At 44.7% G+C, this 25635-nt stretch overlaps 1 protein-coding gene across 1 annotated transcript in view; it reads left to right on the forward strand.

Annotated features, from left to right (window-relative positions):
• Positions 1–24613, forward strand: part of NCF4 (neutrophil cytosolic factor 4) — an 87208-nt gene extending 62595 nt beyond the window's left edge. The window contains exons 9-11 of the mRNA XM_077278430.1: positions 16607–16737; positions 16824–16889; positions 23686–24613. Coding sequence (XP_077134545.1) covers positions 16607–16737; positions 16824–16889; positions 23686–23908 — 420 coding nt within the window. The 3' untranslated portion in view covers positions 23909–24613. The remainder of the gene's footprint in view (positions 1–16606; positions 16738–16823; positions 16890–23685) is intronic.
• The last annotated feature ends 1022 nt before the right edge of the window (positions 24614–25635 follow it).

Here is a 25635-nt window from a genome sequence, read left to right on the forward strand (position 1 = left end):
CATATCTTTTATTCCGTTGTTAAAAACATAGGGCAAAAGTGCAAAAATGAGGTAGATGATGTGATTTTTCGGCCATAATAGACCTTTTTCAAGCCAGAAATACAGACCACAAAAATTCGGGCACTGGATCTATTAGGACAAGGAACTTCAGGTTCAGGACTGGCTGCACTGGTACCAGGGACTTTGAGTTCAGGACTGGCCACACTGGGATCAGGGGTTCAGGTTCAGGACACTGGCCACACTGTGATCAAGGGACATCACAACTGTACTGGTAGAACACCACACTACCTATTGACTAAATGTGTTGCTTGGCCCCTTCTTATTAGAGAGGGTGCCTTTTAAACAAGATGTGGCACTGTTCAAAAGTTTTATATATACACAAAGCAAATAACATCTTCCCTGAAACACAGGCAGCTAAGTTGGGAGTAATGAGAGGGTGAAGAGCATGGAAAGGATCAGATGAAAGCTGTTGGAGGTGTTGTTTTCCAAAAGAGTGTATATAAGCAGCAGCACTTACAGGATGTTAGAAAACATAATCTTTTCAGTCCGCTGCAATCTAAATGGAAGTCCCATGACGATCCCCATCTTCTTCATCCAGTCTGTGATGCCTCCCTCAGAGAACGCTGCTCCATAAACTGGTGCAGCAGCCACTGCTGGGTCTCACACTGTACTCTGTGAGACCCGCCCGACCCCTGTTAACTGAGGTGATGTCTTTTAGGTTACCTCAGTTCACAGCGGCCAGTTTTCATGAGGGCAGCATGAGTGGCGGACTGTTGAGCCACTGAGGTCACCACACATCATCAGTCCGGCACTCATGCTACCCTTGTGAAAACTTGCTGCTGTGAACTGAGGTAACCTAACTGACATCACCTCAGTTCACACCTTTAGGTTACCAGAGTTCACAGCCACTGGGTCTCCTGGCAGCTTTGAGGCCCGGAAACCTTAAGGAAGCCTTTAAGGGAGACTTTAAGGATATTGGAACACCTGGAGCCTGTGAACTCTGGTAACCTTAGTTCACTGCCTTAGTCCAGAGCGATGTTCCCCTTTTGAGAAGCGGCCACGGTGAACTGAGGTAACCTGACTGATGTCACCTCAGTTCACAGAGACAGACCCGACAGTGGCTGCTGCTCCAGTGTAAGGAGCTTAGCTCACCTTACCATTAGTCCATACCCAAAAACAGGTGCACTGGACATATAGGAGCCCATTTCCCGATGGAGGGGCTTTTTTTCTGAAAAATTACAGATCCCACAATTTATATTTATACATTCCCCTGATGAATCTCCCCTATGGGAGAGGAAACGCGTAGGGATATTTATCTATTTCATGGTGGGGACAATTATTTAGCCTGACTTGGGAACTGCCCTTGTCAGGGCAGGAGCAATACAGGGGCACGACCGGGGTAGCACAGTAATCAAAATTTTCCCCCCCTGTCTGTAATAGTGCTCCTGATAAAAAGAGAGAGAAAAAAACGACTGATTTGGTGAGATAAAACCATTTTTTACTGAGCACTGGTATTTTGAGCACTTTTGGCACTTTATGTCTATTATCCATAAAACTATTTTATATAAGTATGAGTAAAAGTTATGTTTTAAATTGTATATAAGACATTCTCTTGGCTATTTGTGATATTTATATCAGAGGATTTGTTTTGGGGTATCTGTACTTGATACACCGCATAGTTTGGCTTGCTTTGGTATTCCAGTGTAAGGAGCTTAGTTCTCAGAACAGTGCTCCATAGACTGGACAAAGAAAACCGGGATCATCGTTTGACTTCCATTTGGATTGTGGCAGATCCTTGTTGTTTTTTTGGGGGGTAATAGATGGGTAAAAGGTGGAACTTGTAGGGGAGTGATTTTTACATATAAACTTTTCTATGTATTTATTTAGACTACGGGGTTAGTAATGGGGGTATCTGATAAACATCTCTTCATTATTAACCCCTGGGCTTGATGTCAGTGGAAAAACTCCTCCACTTGGACCTCTGCCTCTTGGTTCAAGATAATTATTATTATTTTTATTCTGTATCATTTTAAGTCATTTTCCTATCCACATTTGTTTGCAAGGCAATTGTCCGCTCATTCCTAAAGACAAGTAATAAAATAGCTAATTAAAAGTATTTTTAAATTTCTAATAATTTTTTAATTAATTAATTTTCTTTCTTCCCCCAGAAGAACCCTTTAACCAGAAAGTGCAGTCTAAAAGTGATTGTGCATTTTTCTCCCTTAACCACTTCCCTATTTGGCCTATTTCCATTTTTTCGCTTTTGTTTTTTTCAATCTTGCCTTTGACAATAATTTGAGGAAGCCATTGCTTTATTATTTTTCATGTCCCAGCAACTGAGGAAGTGAGTTCGCACATACATTTGATGCATTAAAAACAATTGCACCATTTCCAAAAGGAAAAACTTTTCAAAACCAAAATTTGTCTTTATGTTGCCATATTCTGACAGCCATAACTTTTTTTCAATTTTTCTATCAAAGAAGCTGTGTTGTAAGAGCTTGTTATTTTGTGGAACAGGCTGTTTTATTGTTACAAATCCTGAATGTATATGACTTTTAAGCACTTTCTAGTTCATTCTTTTTTTTTAGAAGCAAGGTGTCAAAAATCTTTTTTAACTTCCTTATCCTTTAATGGTGTTTACTGTGTGGGTCCAATAGCACAATATTTTTTTTCAGGCCAGCTTGGATATGGTGATACGAAACATGTTTTTCATTCCTTTTTTTCAAAAATGTAACAATCAGAAAAAGGGAGATGTATTAAAGCGTACCTGTAATCTTAGTTGACTTTTTAAAATAAGCTGGCATGTGTGTACATAATGGAAGAACTATTTCTTACCATTACTTGACTTGTATCCTGCATTTTCCACCAGTTTTCCCCTATGAAGGCTCTATGTAGACATTTCTGTTGTCTCTGAGCTAGTGAGTGGAGACCAACTGGTATGATGTCTCCCATATACAGCAGCGTATAGAATATTAGAGTGAGTGCACTCAGTAAGAAGAGGAACAAGAAGGTGCTAATCAATCAGGGTATTTGACTCTGTCACTCAGACTATAGGACAGTTCACCGCACAGTAGAAGTGAGGCTGATAAGAGTTTATTGTACTAGAGTTTTAGTCCTCCTCCTCTCTGAAGAGACAATTTGGCTATTTAATTTCCCAGACGAGCATGCATGGCTTATAAGTCTCCTCACTCTGACATGCCAGGCTTGGCTTGTCACTTTCCACAAGGAGACACATTACCATTTAGACCCCATTGAGAAAGCACAATAGTTTAATACACAAGAAAAGTAACAATCAAGTCCTGATGTTTTGACCCTCTTGGGTCTTTTTGTAAGAGTCACTTGACGGTCTCTAGAAGAGACATACAGTATAATCACTACATGCTTTGCCATATATACAGTGTGTGGTGTAGTGACCAATGTTACAGCCAGGGGGTGCTGTGTTTGCACTGCAAGATGCACTTGGAGGCATAATTCTGATGAGACAAAGTCCGGCAGTGTTGTGAATGGCAGATATGTGTCACAGAGGGAGTCTGCGTGGTAAGTCTGATGCAATGTTGTTGTTCTGGGACCTGTAGTCCCTCAAGAGTTTGTATAGTTGTAAGGGAGACTTACTAGGCTAGTTGTGTGAGATGGGCGGGACAAACTAGCCACACATCCAAACTCTCACCTGTGGGAGTGGTTAGTACTATATAATGTGACTGAGGGATGGTCACATGGTCTTGGAGTGTGGACCTGAATGGTCTATGCCAGAAGGTCCTGGAAGCCTGTGTTGGAAGTCCTGCAGAATAGGATTCCTGAAGAGCACATGGCAGGGCTCTGGACCTAGCACATGCCAGTGTGTGGAACGGATGGAAATCCGTGTTGTACTGACTGGGGTCAGAGTGAGAACCGTCTGAAGGATACCTCTGTGGAGGAGAGGTATCCGAGAAACCTGTGCGGCACCAACAGGTAACGGAAAGGGATCCGTGTTATGCTAACCAGGGTTAGAAGAGAGAGACATTGTGTATGGGGCACCTCTGAGGCCAAGAGGTGTCCAGGAACCCGTGAAGGTTGCCAACGGGTAATGGTCTGAAAACCATGTGTAATGCTGACCGGGGTCAGAGACGAACTGTGGTGAAGTTGAATACGTCCAGATGGTGTTCAAACTGTTACTAAGTTCCTGTGGATGTGGTTTATGTTGTGAGAAATAAACCTAAAAGACTCTGTTTTGATAGAAAACCGTGCCCGAGTGCATTAATCCCGTGCCAAGAGAGTGTTCCCCAAGACACGTAGTAGGCGCTATGCTACAATTGGTGGAGAATGCGGGCAAAGCGGTTCCCAAGAAGCACATGTGCGGTGCTGGCTGAACCAGAGAAGTCGACCATCTGACAACCGTGTGTTATGCTGATCGGGATCAGTGAGATAAAGTGTTTGTGCAGTAATACCTGTAACTCGGCGGGGTTACGAAGGTGACAAGCGTCTTGCTGTAACTCGGCGGAGTTACGAAGGTGACAAGCGTCTTGCTGTGGATCGGCGGGTCCACAAAGTCTGCGGTGGAGCCGTACAGAGCGTTGTGGAGTGCGGCTGCAGTTGCAGCAAAAGTTTCAGCAGCAGCGGCTTGTGATTGCCAGCAGGAGCTGGTGAAGTGTTGAAAAAAACAACAACATTTTTTCTTCTTCTTTCCGTGCAGACTCTTAAAGAGCCGATGCGACCCAAAGAGATGTGTTTTTTTCTCTGTACTGTGTGAACTGGTACTGTTGTGTGTACCCCAGGGAAGGGGTGGTGTCACAAAGGGTAGCATCCCAAAGAAATGGGGCGGAAAACCCAAACAGGGATGGTTGCTAAAAAGGGGCGGAGTCCCAAAAGGGGTGGTATCCCAAAAGGGAGTAATTGCCCAAAAAGGGGTGGCAACCCTAAAGGGGGTGGAGTTCTGCCGAATGGTGGTTTCCAAAAAAGGGTCGGAGTCCCAAAAGGGGGCGGTAACCCAAAAGGTTGAAGTTGCCCAGAGAGGGGTGGAGTCCTGCGGGATGGTGGTTTCCCAAAAGGGGGCGGAGCATCCCAAAAGGGTGATTCAGTCAGACTGTTGTCCAGGGCAAATGAATTGTTGTGCATGAAAATTAATGCAGAGAATGCACCCCCTATAGTTGACAGTCCTAAGTTAGGCGTGACCAAGGAAAATGGTGGACGGTCCCAACTTACGGACATGACGTCACCTGATGTGTGCCACAATATGACTGTTAGTGATGTGGTAGATAGAACGTGTGGAGCTGACACCCAGAAAGAGTGTGACTTGGGGGTTCACCATACTGTGGGGTATGACACAGACTATGCGGGTGACTGTGACTCTGAGGAAATAAGGGAGTACAGTGAAGAAGAGGCCACCAAAGGAGTGGGGCCTGAAGTGGAAACCCGGTTGGGGCAGGAGGAGCTTCAGAGACAGGCTGCTGAGTGCCGTGTGAGTGCCTTAGAGAAAGAGGTGGCAGAGCTCAGAGGTCGCCTGGAAGAAAGTCATTGGAAGGAATGGTCAAGCCATGCAAGAGATGGTGGATGGGTCTGGAGTGGTGAGGTTAAGAGTGACATAGGTGGGAGACCTTGTTACAAAAATGTGGTGACGAAAGATCTGTTGACACGGACAGATGGTGACTTGAAGACTAGAATTCAAGACTTACATGTTGACCACTAGGGGCGGGAAAAGACCTAACAAAGGTGTGACGATAAGGATGGTGTGTGATAAGTGTTCAACCCTACGGGTTTGAACAGAGGGGGGGAATATGTGGTGCGGTGACCAATGTTACAGCCAGGGGGTGCTGTGTGTGCGCTGCAAGATGCACTTGAAGGCATAATTCTGATGAGACAAAGTCCGGCACTGTTGTGAATGGCAGATATGTGTCGCAGAGGGAGACTGCATGGTAAGTCTGATGCAATGTTGTTGTTCTGGGACCTGAAGTCCCTCAAGAGTTTGTATAGTTGTAAGAGAGACTTACTAGGCTAGTTGTGTGAGATAGGTGGGACAAACTAACCACACATCCACACTCCCACCTGTGGGAGTGGTTAGTACTATATAATGTGACTGAGGGATGGCCACATGGTCTTGGAGTGTGGACCTGAATGGTCTATGCCGGAAGGTCCTGGAAGCCTGTGTTGGAAGTCCTGCAGAATAGGATTCCTGAAGAGCACATGGCAGGGCTCTGGACCTAGCACATGCCAGTGTGTGGAGCGGATGGAGATCTGTGTTGTACTGACCGGGGTCAGAGTGAGAAACATCTGAAGGATACCTCTGTGGAGGAGAGGTATCCGAGAAACCTGTGCGGCACCAACAGGCAACGGAAAGGGATCCGTGTTATGCTAACCAGGGTTAGAAGAGAGAGACATTGTGTATGGGGCACCTCTGAGGCCAAGAGGTGTCCAGGAACCCGTGAAGGTTGCCAACGGGTAACGGTCTGAAAACCGTGTGTAATGCTGACCGGGGTCAGAGACGAACTGTGGTGAAGTTGAATACCTCCAGATGGTGTTCAAACTGTTACTAAGTTCCTGTGGATGTGGTTTATGTTGTGAGAAATAAACCTAAAAGACTCTGTTTTGATAGAAAACCGTGCCTGAGTGCATTAATCCCGTGCCAAGCGAGTGTCCCCCAAGACACATAGTAGGTGCTATGCTACAAGTGCTTAATATCAGAAAATTGATTGACGAATGTACATATATAAAACAGTATGGTTGCTAAGATTAGGTCTCGTGAGGAACACGTTCATATACAATGTAGTTGAATATCCCCCAATAATGTAGCATAACGTAAAGAAAACGTTCGTCAGCTACAGAGGAGGAGGAAGAACGGATATGACCCTTCTGTAGACTTTCGTTAACATATTCTTTCATGGTGGTCCATTCAGGCTCCTGCAAATTGTAAAGGCGAGCTTTAAGCAATGTGGTGCTAGCATTAAGATCAATAGGACAATCAAAGGGACGATGGGGACGTAGTATCTCTGCCTCTTTTACTGAGAACTCATCTCTGAAGTCCTTCATGTACCCTGGCAGATTTTTCAGACTAGAGGAGCATATTTGTACAGTTTTTAGACATTTCTTTCAACAACTGGGGCTCCATTTAACAATCTCCTTCTGACACCAATCAATACCAGGATTGTGAATCTGCAACCATGGTAGCCACAGTACCAATCCAGCAGGTAAATTATCCAAAACAGGAGATGAATTCAGAGTGGAGTGCTCCCATTTGGAGAGTGAAATCCACCATTACCCTCTTGATCAAATTCCAGGCTAACGGTGTCATGTCAAGGGTAAAGGTTTGAATTGGTCTTTCTAAACTAACTGTCCCTAACCCTAACTTCAGAACCAGTCCCGAATCAATAAAATTAGCAGCTTACCCACAGTCAATGAATGCTAATATATAACACCAGGTTCTCGAAGGATAACACTGTATTTATCAGTACTTTATCAGAGGAATAACAAGGTACCTGGGAGTCTGGCTGACCTCCTCAGCCATCACCCATACTCAAATGTTCTCCTGACGGTTTGATAGCCTGAAGACGAGTTGGGCAATTCTTAAGAAAATGTCCAGAGAGACCACAGTACAGAGTCCAAGATCTTATCTACTTTTCTTCTCCACAACACGAAGACTGGAAACTCTAACCTCCAATGATTCCACCTCAGGTAAATGGACCTGCTCCTGGGACGTATAACCGGCAGCCTACTGTTCACCACATATCTCATGAATTCTTTGGTCCATTCGCATGGCCTAGGTCATGGCCTCTACCAGAGAACAAGGGGCATCATGAATTTCAGGGCCACAGCATCCTTAAGGGTTTTGGAAAAGCCTTTGTGGATCTGGCACCTGAGAACAGCATCGTTCCACACAACTTCGGTGGACCACTACTGGAACTCAGTACAGTAGTCCCCAGCTGTGCGACCCCTACTGTGCCAGATTCATGATCTTAACCTCAGCGACTGGGATCCTGTCGAATTCGTCATATATCAGACTTAAACTGTCAAACAAGGCATCAACAGAAAACTGTTCTGGGGATTATGGGGACAAAGAAAATGCCCAAGTCTGAGGAACCCATCACAGTAGGGACATGATTATTCCCACCTGCTGGAGCCTCTTCCCTGATGACCGGGGGTGCAGGGTAAAAAATAACCTACAGCTCTCCCTAAATACCCTAAACTGGTCTTTCTCTTCTGAAAATTTATTAGGGAGCGCCATTACAGGTTCGGGAGAGACCAACTGTACATCAGAGGGTACTGACGTCACAGCAACTGCCAGCAGTTGAGGGCTATAGGAGGTCTTCATCAAATTAATTATCTGACTCTGCAACTGATATGGCGATGACTCCAGACTCTGCCATTCCTTAGCCAGATCCTGAGTCATCTACGTCAAATTCGCCACCTGGTCACAAAATGTGTGTACAGGCTCCAGTCTGGTGAGAAAGAGAAACATATTGGTCTGACGTAATGTGACGATGAGTCACTTCATACGGCCAAACCGTAAGTCAGGACAATCAAGGAGTCCAAGGTCAGAAGCCAGGAGGGTACATCAAAAACAGAAGGAAGATACAAAGACATAGTCAGGTAACGTTCCGAGGTCAGAATACCAGGAGGATAGCATATCAGAGCAGGAGGGGTTAAACAGACGGATGGTCAGAACGAGGTCCAAGGTCAGACAACGAAAGATCTACAAAAAGAACGCAAGGCACAGAGTAACACACCACACTTTAGCTGAATGTACATCTGGCAGAAGTCTGGGGGTAACAGCCCAGTTAAGTAGCTTAGCAATCATCTGAGACAATGAAGAACTTGAGACAGCCAGTGCCTCCCAGTCTCAGACTGGATTGCTGAGCTGTCAATCAACACACCGATGGCTCAGCGCGTCCCATTGACAGACTGGATGACAAAACTGTTAAATTACTGACAGCTTCAGCACTCCCCTGTACCAGATTGGACTGCTGAGCTGTCAGTAACTTCACCCCAGACACACTGAGGAGTGGAACCGTGACAAAAACCTTAGGAGCATCACTACTACTGTGTTGGGGAATGTAGAGAATTGTCCCATACAAAGCACACACAGCTTTGAGGGATTCCTGCTCTCTCCTACCTCTAGTACATGTCCAGACGATGCAGTAGCAAGTAAACCATATTAAAGCGGTACTGAGCAATATATCTGTGAGTCCAGCACTAGGGGGAGATAAAACACTTACCAGAAAACAGCTGTAGGGTTTATGTCTCTGTGCTTCCCTTTCCCTCTGCTCCTCCTTCTTCCGATCCTTACATAGACATCTTGATATGATCCCTCAGAGAGCTGGCAGTCTTTTTTTTAATATGATAGATTTTAGCAGTTTTCAGAGTGAATTTGAGTTGAAAAGACAGAGGGGGGAGGGTCAGAAGTGGCTAATAAGTGGATAAAGAAGCCCATTTATCTGATAACATTGCAATGGTCCCCAACCTTTTTGACCTTCAGAGCTACATTTAGCTCTGAGAGAGTTGCAAGCCACATTAAGCTTTGAGAGAGGGTCGAAAGACACATCCAGCTTCTGTCCTCTCACAGTAGTGACGGCTAGCGCCCCCAGGAGCTGTGGTATGATCAGACCAAGTTCCTGTACGGTCAGTCACGGCCATTACACAGTACACAGCAGGAGCACATTTATATGATTATCTCAGCACAGGAACATTTCATTTAAACACATCCAATTGTGGAACCTATTATTATTCCAAGATCTATTGATTAAAATGTTAATGCTTTGTTTATGGGGAAATCCCTGTAAATTATCCCTAAACACCCAAAGCAAGTATATTTGCTTCCAGATCTTCTCTTCTGTGTGGGTTATTCTCAAAAGTCCCCATCTGGAAGCCTGACTTTAATAACTATTTGCCAGCTTTGTGCATTAGAACCAGGTCTAGCAAACACCCGCGAGCCACACATGTGGCTCCCTAGCCACAGGTTGGGGGCCCCTTACATATAGTCTATTACAAAGTTTCTTACATTTGCTTTATCCTCTGATTTATGCAAATTTGTTGAAAGGATAGGTTATCAGTAGTGATGAGTGAGTATACTCGAGATTTCCAAGCACGCTCAGTGTGATGCTGTAAGAATCAGGCTGCACTCAGATGTCATCCGAGTGCAGTCCCATTGGAGAGAGTGGATTCAAACAGGGACAACGGAGAGTGGACCCACTGGACCGTGACGACGAACCCCTCTCGGATGAGCTGACCAGGGGGACCGCCCCCTATACAGGGAGCGTTAGGGGCAGGCCCGTGAGGGACTATCGCCACGGAAGCTGGAGGGTCGACTGAGATAAGAAGGGTACACTGCAGGAACACAGGGACCGAAGGAAAACAGCGGAGGAAACAGAGGGAATGGCAAGGAACTACTGAGACGAGGGAGAAGATGGGAATACTACAGAGACACGGAGGCTGACGAGACAATATGGAGACACAGAGGCTGACGGGAGCAAGGAAATGGTAAAGGAGCCGGGCAGGTACCGCAGAGAAACAGGAACTGAAGGAACAAAGCAGGAACACAGGAAAATCAGGCTGGTACTGCAGAGGAAGGAGGAGTCCCAAGGTCAGAAAGCTAGGAATGCACAGAGACCACAGGTGACCAGAAGCACTTGTAAACACAAATGATCATCAGGCACAGAGGAGCAGCAGGAAGCAGCTTATATACCAGCGTGAGAGCTACTTCCGGGTTACAGTCCTCCAGGATGACGGAGAGGACAGGAAGGAGTGCCAACAGAGGAATCAGATGTGCGCACGCGCAGAGCTGAATGCGCCGCGCACGCGCACCCGGCGAGCTGCAGAAGCCGGGGGCGAGCGCTGCATGACAGTACCCCCGTCTTTACGCCCCTCCTTTTTAAGACTTGAAAGAAACCGGGACAAAATGCGAGGGGCCTGAATGTTCTCACGAGGCTCCCAGGACCTCTCCTCAGGACCAAAACCTTTCCAGTCAACCAAAAACAAAGTTCTCCCTCTAAGTTTTTTCATGGCTAAAATGTCCCTAACTTCAAAGACATCATCCTCGGAAACAGGCGAAGGAGAACAAAGGTTAGAAGAATGAAACTGATTAAAAACTACGGGTTTAAGGAGAGACACATGAAAAGAATTAGAAATACGCAGAGAGGCAGGCAACTTAAGTTTGTAAGAAACGTCATTAATACGAGACAAAACTTCGAATGGACCGATATAGCGAGGACCCAGCTTATGTGAAGGAATTTTGAGACGGATAAATTTAGAAGAAACCCAAACCTTGTCCCCAGGATGGAATATAGGAGAATCGAGGCGTCTTTTGTCCGCATGTCTCTTCATCCTGACTTGAGCCAACTCAAGGGCAGACTTGGTCTCCTGCCAGACCCTGGAGAACTCTCTAGACAGAAGATCAGCCACTGGTACAGTAGAGACAGGAGGAACCGGAAGAGGAAGACCAGGATGTTGACCGTAGACGATAAAAAATGGAGATTTGTTAGTAGCTTCGCTGGAATAGTTATTGTAAGAAAACTCAGCCCATGGCAGCAAGTCAGACCAATCATTCTGATGGGAATTGGAAAAATGACGGAGATAAGTTACCAAGGTCTGATTAGTACGTTCCACCTGGCCATTGGTCTGCGGATGGTAGGCCGAAGAAAAGTCAAGCGAAATGTTCATAGATTTGCAGAGGGATTTCCAGAAGCGGGCGGTGAATTGAACACCTCGGTCAGAAACAATATGTAAAGGAAGACCATGAAGACGAAAAATATGGTGAACAAAAATCTTTGCCAATTCGGGAGCAGAAGGCAAACCAGGTAGTGCAATGAAATGAGCCATCTTGGAGAAACGATCCATGACCACGAAGATGACGGTACAACCAGATGAAGAAGGCAGGTCAGTGATGAAGTCCATCGATAAATGTTGCCACGGAGTGGAGGGTACCGGTAAAGGATGCAAAAGCCCGGAAGGTAGCTGCCTGGGAATTTTATTCTTGGCACAGGAGGGACAAGAGGCGACAAAACTTTGGACGTCCTTGGACAACGTAGGCCACCAGTAATAGCGAGAGATCAGACGGAGGGTTTTTTTGAGACCAACATGTCCAGCTAATTTGGAGGCATGACCCCAAAGTAAGACGCGTTCTCTGTTCTCTTCAGCAACTAAGGTCTTACCCGGAGGCAACGAGGAAAGAGAGAGAGGAGCAACTGTGATGACTCTTGCAGGATCGATGATGTGCGCAGGTTCTTCCTCCATATCCACCGCCTGGAATGACCTAGACAGAGCGTCGGCTCTGGAGTTTTTATCTCCTGGCAGGAAACGAAGTTCGAAGTCAAACCTGGCGAAAAACAAGGCCCACCTGGCCTGCCGAGGATTTAGTCTTTGCGCAGAGCGGATATATGCCAGATTCTTGTGATCTGTGTAAATTACAAAACGATGTAAAGCCCCCTCCAAGAGGTACCGCCACTCCTCCAATGCCAACCTGATTGCCAAAAGTTCTTTATCACCGATAGAATAATTCTTTTCAGAGGAGGAGAAGATCTTAGAGAAAAAACCACAGGGCACAAGACGACCAGAAGAGGATTTCTGCGAGAGCACAGCTCCAGCTCCAATTGCAGAAGCATCTACTTCAAGGATGAAGGGTTTATTGGCCACAGGACGATGAAGAATAGGAGCGGAGGCGAAGGCCTGCTTGATGGACCGGAAAGCCTCTTCGGCCTCAGACGACCATAGATGAGGATTGGCACCCTTCCGAATCATGGAGGAGATTGGAGCAGAAAGAGAGGAAAAGTGAGGGATAAACTGCCGATAGTAGTTAGCAAATCCAAGAAATCGCTGAATTGCTTTCACTCCAAGAGGACGTGGCCAGTTGAGCACGGCAGAAACTTTTCCAGGATCCATACACAAACCAGCGTCAGAAATGATGAAACCCAAGAAGGGAAGAGATGACTGTTCGAAGACACATTTTTCCAGTTTTGCGTACAGCCGATTCTCTCTCAAACGCTGAAGTACTTGCCGTACATCTCTTCTGTGAGTAGACAGATCTGGAGAGAACACAAGGATATCGTCCAAGTACACTACAACACAGGTGTAAAGTAGATCCCGAAAAACATCATTTACAAACTCCTGGAAGACTGCGGGTGCGTTGCATAAACCGAATGGCATAACCAAATATTCATAATGACCATCTCTGGTATTAAACGCAGTCTTCCACTCGTCACCGGAACGGATACGGACCAAATTATAAGCTCCTCTGAGATCCAATTTGGTAAAGATTCGTGCTCCACGTAGACGATCAAAGAGTTCTGGTATGAGAGGAAGTGGGTACTTGTTCTTGATCGTGATAGTGTTGAGACCCCGATAGTCTATACATGGGCGAAGAGAACCGTCCTTCTTCTTGACGAAGAAGAATCCAGCTCCTGCAGGTGAGGAGGACTTTCGAATGAAGCCTCTGGCCAGATTCTCTTGGATATATTCGGACATGGCTTGAGTTTCGGTAGGAGACAATGGGTAAATACGTCCTCGAGGTGGAGTAGAACTAGGAACAAGGTCTATCGGGCAGTCATAAGAGCGGTGCGGCGGCAAGATCTCCGCCTCCTTCTTGGTAAAGACATCCGAGAAGGCGCAATAGGCTGGAGGAATTCCCGTGGATTCCGAAGCAGACCGAAAGGAGGACGCAGGCTTGACAGGAAGCAGGCACCTGTTCAGACAAGACTGTCCCCACCGTAGAATATCTCCAGTGCGCCAGTCCAGAGTGGGTTCGTGATCTCTCAGCCAAGGAAGACCCAAAAGGAAAGAATGAGACAATGAAGGTAAAACATAAAAGGCCAGTTTCTCACGATGAAGAGCTCCAATCTGAAGTTCAACTTCCTCCGTAACTAAGTTGACGGTCTCCCGCAAAGGCTGACCATCGACGGAAGCTATTTGTCTAGGAGTCTCCAAGGGTCTAACAGGTATCCCAAGCCTGTTAACAACCTCGAGCTGAACAAAGTTCCCAGCCGCTCCTGAATCAACATAAGCCTCCAGAGAAAAATGACGGGAACCTAAATGTAGAATAACAGACAAAACCAGAGGTGGAGAGGAGTCATAACCACCTAGGAAGGCCTCTCTTACCTGTCCTAGGCGGAGGCATTTCCCGACCTCTGAGGACAGGCGCGTAAGAGATGAGAGGCACTACCGCAGTAAAAACAGAGACCTTGTGCGAGTCTCTCCTTGCGGCGCTGCTCGGAAGACTCAAAGCGATCGACCTGCATGGGTTCAGGAGAAGATGAAGAAACCACCGGGGCTGTTTGAGAAAAAGAAGTCCCTCGAGCAATAGTGGTCTGGCGAAGAGGTCTCTTTTCTCTGGCAAGCTCGCGAGTGCGCTCCTGAAAGCGCAGATCAATGCGTATGGCCAAGGAGATAAGATCATCCAAAGAGGTGGGAGTGTCCCGTCCTGCCAGCTCATCCTTAATCCGTGAAGACAAACCACGCCAAAACGCTCCAACCAAAGCCTCATTATTCCACCCAAGGTCTGAAGACAGAGTCCGGAAACGGATGGCGTACTGAGCTACAGAGAGAGTGGCCTGGCTAAGGTTAAAGAGGGACTCTGTGGTAGAGACCAGACGTCCAGGTTCATCAAAAACCTTGCGGAAGGTATCCAGGAACGGATTGAGTTGGGAGACCAAAGGATCATTATGCTCCCAGAGGGGATTAACCCACGCCAAAGCCTCACCCTCCAAATGGGATACTATAAAAACAACCTTAGCTCGATCGGTGGGATAAAGTAGCGGAGAAAATTCAAAATGCAACTGGCATTGAATAAGAAAGCCGCGGCACGCTTTAGGATCCCCACCATACCGAGGAGGTCTAGCAAGTCGGGGCGAGGGTTGTGGCGCAGAGACAGGAGTGGAGACAGAGGCCACATTCTGGAGGGCGAGAAGCCGATCATTAATAGAGGCCAAAAAATTCGAAATATGGGACTGAGTGTCCCATTGTAGACCTAGCTCCAGCTGAAGGGCAACCAACTGCGGAGCAATACCAGGATCAGAAGGCTGTAAAGCCGCTAGGCGAGACTCCATATTTTTTAAAAACGACATGATCCTAGTCTGGTTTTCACGCAAAAAGAGTAAGTCTTTTTGAGTAGCGGAAGCTCCAGCGGGGTCCATGGCCTGATGATACTGTGATGCTGTAAGAATCAGGCTGCACTCAGATGTCATCCGAGTGCAGTCCCATTGGAGAGAGTGGATTCAAACAGGGACAACGGAGAGTGGACCCACTGGACCGTGACGACGAACCCCTCTCGGACGAGCTGACCAGGGGGACCGCCCCCTATACAGGGAGCGTTAGGGGCAGGCCCGTGAGGGACTATCGCCACGGAAGCTGGAGGGTCGACTGAGATAAGAAGGGTACACTGCAGGAACACAGGGACCGAAGGAAAACAGCGGAGGAAACAGAGGGAATGGCAAGGAACTACTGAGACGAGGGAGAAGATGGGAATACTACAGAGACACGGAGGCTGACGAGACAATATGGAGACACAGAGGCTGACGGGAGCAAGGAAATGGTAAAGGAGCCGGGCAGGTACCGCAGAGAAACAGGAACTGAAGGAACAAAGCAGGAACACAGGAAAATCAGGCTGGTACTGCAGAGGAAGGAGGAGTCCCAAGGTCAGAAAGCTAGGAACGCACAGAGACCACAGGTGACCAGAAGCACTTGTAAACACAAATGATCATCAGGCACAGAGGAGCAGCAGGAAGCAGCTTATATACCAGCGTGAGAGCTACTTCCGGGTTACAGTCCTCCAGGATGACGGAGAGGACAGGAAGGAGTGCCAACAGAGGAATCAGATGTGCGCACGCGCAGAGCTGAATGCGCCGCGCACCCGGCGAGCTGCAGAAGCCGGGGGCGAGCGCTGCATGACACTCAGGTGGTCTCCGAGTATTTTGGGCGTGCTTGTAGATTATGTTTGAGTCGCTGCAGCTGCATGATTTGCGGCTGATAGACAACCTGAATACATGCAGGGATTGCCTGTGTGTTAGGGAATCCTCAGGTTGTCTAGCAGCCACAAATCATGCAGCTGTGGTGACTCAAACAATCTCCGAGCATGACCAAAATACTTGGAGAACACCCGAGCATGTTCGGAAAACCTGAATACCAAGTATAGTTGCTCATCACTAGTTATCAGTATTAGATTCCAGGACAACCCCTTTAAGGATTAAAAGATGGCAAGTCTAGGACACTTTATAGGGTCCCCAGCTTTTGTGGCTACTATTGCACCCTGTGATAATTTTTCAGGAGTAGTGAGCCATCAAGTGACAGAGTGGTGCCGTGCTCTGTCTAACCACCTAGATGCCTTGGCCACTATTGGCCAAGGCGTCTAAGGTGTTGAACACCACCACATATGGATCAGATTCCTGGTAATTCTTTTATCATTTATGCTGCTACTAAAAGTACAACAAAGATATGTTTAAACAGCTTTTGAGATCTCTTATCTAGCACTTTGGTTAGTTTTGTAGGGTCAAATTTGCTGACTGATCCCTTCTTAGGTGACTGTTCGTTGGACAATATGCTATTAGGCCACGTGTTACTTATGCATCTGATAATTGAGATGCTAATAAAATAATCAGCAGTAATACTGTATATTTCGTATTATAACCCAATGTGCTCGTCTTGCTTTGGTTATCAGGGATCGACTGCAGATGGAGTAGGGATTTTCCCACTGTCCTTCGTGAGAATCATCAAGGATCTTCCGGAGGAAAAGTTTCCTGCCAGCTGGCTACGTTGCTACTTCCACGATTATGATGTGTGCTCGATCAGGTATTTATAGTAGGGGGCGCTATTGCTGTCACTGTTGCCATTATAACAATGCAGCACACAGATGCGTACAATCTTCTGTGTTGCAGAGATATCCCCTTGGAAGAGGATGTGAAGAAACGGCCGTCATACAATGAACTGCTACAGTTAATAAGGTAAATCTCTCCATTCTGAACATAAAGCTTGAGGTCGGTTAATGAACTGTGCAGTGAATCCAATCAATTGATCTCTTGTTATGTAAAAGATTGACGACATCGAGTTTATTGTATGATTTAATTGGCCAGTTTATTCAATATGTACATTATTACTGGCAAGGTTCATTTTCCTTGGTTGAAAGAAGCAGCAGTTCTCACAAAGGCTTCAGTATGAACTAAGTAAGAAAAAATCTGGCATTGGCGATGATAGAAAAAAATGATATTAAAACATGACTTTTAATAGCAAAAATTAAAAATGTAAGAGCAAAAGAACATGTGCAATACAAAAGTACAAATAAGTGGGGAGGGAAGTGAGGGGAAACAGGGGAACAGGCCTACGCGTAGATTTGTGTCCCTGTTTCCCCTCCCTTCCTCCCCACTTATTTTTATTTTTGTATTGCACACATTCTTTTGTTCTTAAATTTTTAATTGTAATTATTAAAAGTCATGATTTAGTCTAATTTTTCTCTATTATTGTGGATGCTGGATTTTTTCTTCTTTATTGTTCTCTCCAGAAGTCGGTCTGGAGACCGTGATTCAGGTAACAATTTTTCCACGCTTGGTGAGCCGATTTCCCTTTTTCCTTTTTCCCTTTTTCTTTTTGACTTCAGTATGCACTATTGGTATTTTTAGCATAGAAGAAAATCAATAACTGCTCGAAAAAAATAAAGCCGATTTTTTTTTATATGACTTAAATTATCTAGACAAGCCTCGCCATTTACAGAATATACCAGGAGTATTGCAGAAACAGGTTTAATAACAATCCCTCGAGCGGTTTAATAAATATATCATTTTCATTTTGTGTATTGATACCATTCATATCCAACTAATGCACTTCCAGCTGCTGATATCTCAAAGGTTTTTTAAATCCAAGGATTTTCCAAAAGTTAAAAATTATATATTATTGAGAAGTTTAAGGGTCTAAAAACCAATATAATAAACCAAAAATATTGCATTACAAAAAAGACAAAAATAATTTTCCAATTGATCAACAAAATTACATTATTATGAAAAAGGCTACAATAAAAGCACAAATCATGATGGACATGATTAAAGCAGATTAAAAAATGAGGGGGCAGTGGTAAGATTTTGATTCAACAATTGATTAGTTATATAGTTAGTTATGAGTTATATAAATAATGCTTGCAATATCAAAACAGTAGGTACAATTTCATATGGGTAAAGGGAATCTGTCACCAGGTTTTTGCCACCAAATCTGAGAGAAGCATGATGTAGAGACAGAGACCCTGATTTCAGTGATGTGTCACTTACTCCGCTGCTTGCTGTAGTTTTGAAAAAAAAAATCACAGTTTTATCAGCAGGAGATTATCACCAGAGGACTGCTAAACCTGCTGCCATATAATCCTCCATACTCATGAGCTCTGTATAATCCCGCCCCCATCACAGATTGGAAGTTTTCTGTCTATGCACAGTGTACACAGAAAGAAGCCAATCAGCGATGTGGGCGGGGCTATACAGGGCTCAGCAGTCAGAGAACTGGTAGATCTGCAGCAGATAAAACTGTGATTTTCTCAAAACTGTAGCAAGTAGCCCAGTAAGTGAAACATCACTGGAATCAGGATTTCTGCCCCTTTATTATGTTGCTCTCAGATGTGGCATCAAAAAACAGGTGACGGATTTCCTTTAAAACAGGAATGTTGAGATAAAGGAACTAATGTCCAAAGTAATGATTATATTACACAAGCCTCATAATTAGAAATGTCCAAACAAATGATGTTATTGCATAAGCCCCATAGACAAGGATGGCACAGCTATAAATAATTAGTTCAGGAGCCACATCTGATTTTGAATATCGTACTGACCTAGTTATGTAGATGGGTCACTTTGGAGTGCTGCATGGGGGACCAGGCGTGCTATCTACATAACTGGGTCACTACGATGTTTCATTATGTACTTACAAATGTAATGTCTGCCCTAATTCTGCTGTTAATAGCAACTTCAAGGATTAAAATAAAGTGAGAATTTCATTTAATATTTAGACTTTATACAAGAATTCATAGATACAAAGAAAAAAGACTAAAAACACATACAAAAGGCGCTCAACCTGAAGCACTGCCACAAATAATATACAATATATGGTCACAAATTGCATTATAAACTCACTGATCCCATAGCAATAATAGAGTGCATCGATGCAGCCCATAATATTAAAGACAAGTATAGACCCCTGAGGAAGCCTGTTTGTGGCGAAACGTGTGGCAAAACATTCTAACTGTGTGTATTTTAATGTTGGCATTTTCTGCATTTATTTATTCCCACTTTATTTTCACCTTCAGGTACTATATACTATGTACTACATATCATTATCGAGGAGGTGCTCTTTGTTTATTGCTTATGCTTTTTGCCACATTATTTATTAATTGATATCAGCCTGTGCAATAATTTTTATCGCAATACTTGTCTTTACTCTTTTAGTATCTATATACTATACATTTTGTAAGGCCCTAATACACATTAGACTAATTTAATCAAAATTGCCCATATTAGTAGTAATATAGGGCGACAGTTTAATGTGTATCATGGCCCCTCAAAGCAATCAGTCATCAAAGCAATTTCTGCAGAATTCTAGCATAAATTAGCTTGAAAAGTCTCAAAAATTTTGCCTAATCTTTGAGCTGTGGTTTACCTTACACCAGAAATCTTACTCCAGTCTGTGACCGGAGTAAGATTTGTGGCAAGTCACACCGAGACCCATTCCACTTTTCAGATGCACCTGACTCATTAAGAGGCGTATCTCCCTTCATCACGCCTCATCATCAATACCGGTGAAAACATTGCCGGTCTTGATGAATTGAGGCCCTCATATTTAAGTATTTGGCTAAATTGAACACGGATACCTTTCAAGCACACATTGGGATGATTTGTAGAAAAATCAGTAATAAGAAATTTATATTTTTAGTGCGAAAGTAAGGAGCTTATGCATATCACATTGTACGCCGTCACCACAGTTCTATATTATAGACGTGTAGACACTCTGGGGCCTTATTATCAAGCTAAATGCGCTACTATTCTGGCATAATCTGAGCCCAAAAAACTGTCTTTTATGACTTGTACAATATTTATTATGTGTTTTAGACAGTATTTACGTCCTGTCTGAAGAGGGACAAAAAGGTATGGCTTGGCCAGAAAGGGGAGTAAGCTTATTCTGTAATATAATGGCCCCGATTCATCGAGACTGGCAATTTTCTCGTCGGTCTTGATTAGGAGGCTAGTTGGAGTCAGACGCTCCTGATTCATTAAGATACACAAGTCTCATGATGAATCAGGAATTTCTAATGAGTGGTGTAAACATTTTTGTGACTATTCAAAACAATTTAATACAGAATTCTGGAGAAAATTGCTTTGAATTGGGGACAATTTGCCAAAATTTTGGTAACCTCATTAATAGGTGGTGTATCCTTAGACTAGACAGACTAAATTTGGTGGATTTTTAAAACTGTCTAGAACTAGACATGTTGATAAATCTGCCCGTCTGTGTGCTGCTATTTCTCCCTTTTTAGAACAGAAATCTGTGTGTGCTCCCTTTTTAAAATTGGTGACACAAAATGGAACGGTAAAGGATAGAAGATCCATCTAACACAAATCTCTAATATGATTGTGTACATTATTATTATTTATTTATATAGCACCATTGATTCCATGGTGCTGTACATGAGAAGGGGTTACATACAAGTTACAGATATCACTTACTGTAAACAAACTAACAATTACAGACTGATACAGAGGGGCAAGGGCCCTGCCCTTGCGGGCTTACATTCTACAGGATGGTGGGGAAGGAGACAATAGGTTGGGGGTTGCAGGAGCTCCGGTGTTGGTGAGGCGGTAGCTTCGGTAGTGGTGAGGAAGCAGCGGGGTCAGTTCAGGCTGTAGGCTTTCCTGAAGAGGTGGGTTTTCAGGTTCCGTCTGAAGGATCCGAATGTGGTTGATAGTCGGACGTTTTGGGGCAAAGAATTCCAGAGGATGGAGGATATTCGGGAGAAGTCTTTGAGGCAGTTGGGTGAGGAGCGAATAAGTGTGGAGGAGAGAAGGAGGTCTCGGGAGGACCGGCGATTACATGAGGGAAGATATCGGGAGATTAGTTCAGAGATATATGGAGGAGACAGGTTATGGATGACTTTTTAGGTTAGTATTAGTAATTTGAACTGGATAAGCTGAGGGAATGGGAGCCAGTAGCGAGGAGTAGCGAGGAGAGAGATGAATTAGGCGGGCAACAGAGTTAAGGATGGACTGGAGAGGTGCAAGGGTGTTAGCAGGGAGTCCACAGAAGAGGATGTTGCAGTAGTCAAGGCAGGAGATGATGAGGGCATGCACAAGCATTTTACTAGATTGACGGTTGAGGAAAGGATGGATTCTGGAGATATTTTTGAGCTGTTGGTGACAGGAGGTCGAAAGAGCTTGGATGTGCGGTTTGAAGGACAGGGCAGAGTCAAGGGTTACTCCGAGGCAGCAGACTTCCGGTATGGGGGAAAGCGTGATGTTGTTATTTGCGATAGATAGGTCAGGTAAGGAAGATCTATGAGATGGAGGAAAGATGGTGAGTTCAGAATTGTCCACACTGAGTTTGAGGAAGCCAGAAGAGAAGAAGGAGGATATGGCTGATAGACACTCTGGGATTCTGGACAGCAGAGAGGTGACATCTGGGCCAGAAAGGTAGATCTGAGTGTCATCAGCATAAAGGTGGTACTGGAATTGTGAGTTGTCCCAGGCCAAGTGAATATATTGAGAAGAGTAGGGGTCCTAGAACAGAGCCTTGGGGTCTCCAACAGAGAGAGGGTGGGTTGAGGAGTTAGTGTTGGGAGTGGGAGATGCTGAATGTGTGGTTGGAAAGGTATGAAGAGATCCAGGATAGGGCGAGGTCTTTGATGCCAAAAGAGGAGAGGATCTGTAGTAGGAGGCAGTGGTCAACTGTGTCAAAAGCAGAGGACAGGTCTAGAAGGAGGAGTACAGAGTATTGTCCGTTAGCTTTGGCTGTTAATATGTTGTTAGTAATTTTGGTCAGGGCTGTCTCAGTTGAGTGATGGGGCAGAAACCAGATTGTAGATTGTCAAAGAGCAAGTTAGATGAGAGGTGGGAAGAAAGTTCAGCGTGGACGTGCTGCTCCAGGAGTTTGGAAGCGAATGGCCGCAGTGATATTGGGCAATAGCTTGACATAGCAGTTGGATCGAGGGTTGGCTTTTTAAGGATAGGCAAGATTGTGGCATGTTTGAAAGCAGAAGGGAAGGTGCCAGAAGTTAGGCTAGGTTCACATTGCGTTAATGGGTTAACGCTAACGGACTGCGTTGCATGGCAAAATTGTCGCAATTAACGCCATGCAACGGGTCCGTTAGCGCACCCATTGACGGCAATGTGAATCTGCTCTCTAGCGCATCCTTAGCGCATGCCATTTTCGGCACGCGCTAGCGTTGTGCCGTCATTTTCTGACGGACCTTGGACGCTGCTTGCAGCATCCGAGGTGCGCCCAAGGTCCGTTCCTCGCTAGCGCAGATTGGGGATCTGCGCTAGCGGGATCAGCAAACGCGATCCCTATAGATACATTACGTTAGCGCAATCCGCTAGCGCTATGCGCTTAACGGATTGCCCAAACGCAATGTGAACCTAGCCTAAATGATAGGTTAAAGAGGTGGGTTAGGGATGGGATAAGAGTGGTGGTGTGGTTGGGGAGGAGGTGGGATGGGATGGGGTTGAGCGCACAGGTGGTGAGGTATGATTTGGAGAGGAGACAGTTAAGCCCCCCTTCAGTGATGTTGGATAGGGATGTTATGGGGTTTGGGCATTGGTCTGGTGCACAAAGGGGTTGTGGTGGTTGAACAATGAAGACTTGCCTTGTTTGGTCGATCTTAATTTTAAATTGTGTGGAAAAGTCCTCAGCAGAGATGAGGGAGGTTGGAGGGGGCAGTGGGGGGTGGTGGAGGGAGTTAAAGGTTTTGAATAACTGTTTGGGGTTGTAGGATAGGGAAGATACGAGGGTTGTGAAATAGGCCTGTTTAGCAGAGGAGAGCAGATTTAAAAGCGAGTGTTGCCTGTTTGAATGCAGTGAAGTCGTCTTGCGAATGTGTTTTCTTCCAACGTCGCTCTGCAACTCTGGACAATTGCCGGAGCTTTTTAGTGGTGTTATTGTGCCAGGGTTGTCTATTGATATGTCTGCCATGAATGAGAGGGGCAACCGTATCAATAGCTGATGCGAGAGTGGCATTGTAGAAAGCAGTGGCACTGTCTGTGTCGTGGAGTGAGGATATGGATGCCAGTAGGATAGAGTCAGAGAGTTTGTGGGTGTCTAGGTGTGCAAGGTTTCTGCGGGGGTGAGCATGTTGCTGAACATGGATGACCGGTGAGGAGGACAGGGATGAGAAAGTGAGCAGATGGTGGTCGGATAGAGGGAGAGGGGAGGTGGTGAAGTTAGATAGAGTGCAGAGACGGGTGAAGACCAGGTCTAGTGTATGTCCGTCTGTGTGGGTGGCTGCGGAGGACCACTGAGTAAGTCCAAAAGATGAAGTAAGGGACAGAGGTTTGGAGGCTGTTGACTGAAGGGTATCAGTGGGGATGTTGAAGTCACCCATGATGATGGTGGGAATGTCAGCAGAGAGAAAGTGATGAAGCCAGGTGTAGAATTGGTCAATAAAGGCAGTGGCTGGTACATCTTTTCTTTTCGCAGTGTCCAAAATTTTACTCTCCTTATATAATTTTGAAACTATTTTGTAAATGTATTTACTTTTTAATTTCTTGCTGCCTAATCCAGAAACGAGTTCCCTGGCATTGACCTGGCTCTGAATATGAAGGACCCAGACGGTGACCTGATTCGCCTTATGGACAACAGTGACATGGAACTTCTTGTGACAAAGGGAAAGAGTAAAGCACAACTAAAGAACTTCTTCCCCTGGGAATTACATATCACACGCATGGATAACCTGGACGTTTACAGAAAAATGGAGACATCAGGAGCATGGGAGGGTCAAAAATAATTCTACTCAAATTTAGACCAGAGAAGTGTTGTAACAGAAAATTACATTGAGATTGAAAAGTTAATCAGTGGGAAGTTTCATATAATCTAATCCAAAGAATTCAGATTATCTATTCCCTGCTCATCCTCGGTTTAGGAGTCCAGTAGGAGGTCAGTGATTGACTGTCAATCACGGTGTAGGACCACCCACTGGACTCCTGACCATAGAAAAAGAATAGATTTAAATGAAAAAATTGCTAAATATACTGAATCTTGTCCTCCTAAAATTATATATCAATCTGTTGAGCTCCTCGTGTTCTATACTATGGTGGCCACAGATAGGTCCACATGTACAATTTCACAGGTTCCCTATAAAACAAAAAATCTGATCCAGTACTCCTGGTTCTGTATAATGAGGTAAGGCAAAGAGAACCCTGCCCATTAGAGTTTTGATAACAATGGACTCTTGGGGTTCTGTTCTGACAGCATTAATAAAATAGTAGCTTACGTTTTTTGGTAGAGATCAATAAAGCACTTAAAGGACATTCCATTTGACAATTAACTTTTTGTTCCATTTAGTAGGACATTCATTTGTTACTTTATGAATTTTATTATATTTAATATTATTTACTGATAAATGCTGTGGGAACAAATGTCTGAAAAATACAATTCACTTTTTCTCTCTACCTCAACCATTCTTCTCCTATAAAAGATACAGAGCCCAATTTATTACTGCATTTTGTGCTTTTTTTGTCTAGTTTTTTGCATTTGAGACTTATTCTTCATTGAATTTGCGCATTTTTTAAAAGTCTACTTTATCTGTTTCGCCCATGTTGGGTTTTTTCTTTTATGTTCGCCATTATGGGCATAGTTTTGACATTTTTAGGTGTTTTTAGCTTTTTCATATATTGCAATTTTAAAATGTCCTAAAATTTTTTAACAAGTATATTCCATCATTACCCCTAGAGTGATTTCATATATGTCTGAGGTTTTTTTTGTATTGCAAATTTTCCAAAATGTTAGCAGAACATGAGACGTCTTGCTGTAATAAGGTGCAAAACAGGCCAAAAACTAAAATTATGAGAATTTTTAAATCTGTGCAAAGTTCATTAACAACATGCTCCATTTTGAAAAATTTGAAACAAAAAAAATCAACAAATACCAGAAGAGAAAAATAAAGAAATGTGACTTGAAAAAAAGCCCAAATTATGAATTGGAGCCTAAGAGGTGAAGAATACCTGCCAAATAAGAAAATGGACAATATAATAATAATAATCTTTATTTATATAGCGCCAACATATTCCGCAGCGCTTTACAGTTTAACAGTTTCAAACACAACAGTCATAAGTAACAACGTTAACAATAATTAAAGCAAAATAAGACGACCCTGCTTGTGAGAGCTTACAATCTACAATGAGGTGGGGGCAGGCTCGGACTGGCCCACCGGAGAACCGGAGGATTCTCCGGTGGACCCAGGCACTGACACCTGCTGGCTGCTGGCATACTGGCCAGCAGCTGCCTAGGGCCCGCACTGCTCCAGGGGCCCCCAGCAAGTTGCTATGGTGTGCCCCTGAGTCAAGGGGGCCCGCCCTGTGCCAGCGTAGCAGCAGCTGGAGACAGGAAAATGCAAATGCAAAAGCAAAATGAATATTCACGCTTCCCCACGCCCCTATGGGTGTGGAGAGGCGTGTGTACCATTTCTCTTTAATAGCGGGCAGCGTTAGCTGCAGGCTGCAGCTAACACTGCCC

This window comes from Ranitomeya variabilis, chromosome 8 (assembly GCF_051348905.1).
Source record: "Ranitomeya variabilis isolate aRanVar5 chromosome 8, aRanVar5.hap1, whole genome shotgun sequence".
In the NCBI taxonomy this organism is placed as follows: Eukaryota; Metazoa; Chordata; class Amphibia; order Anura; family Dendrobatidae; genus Ranitomeya; species Ranitomeya variabilis.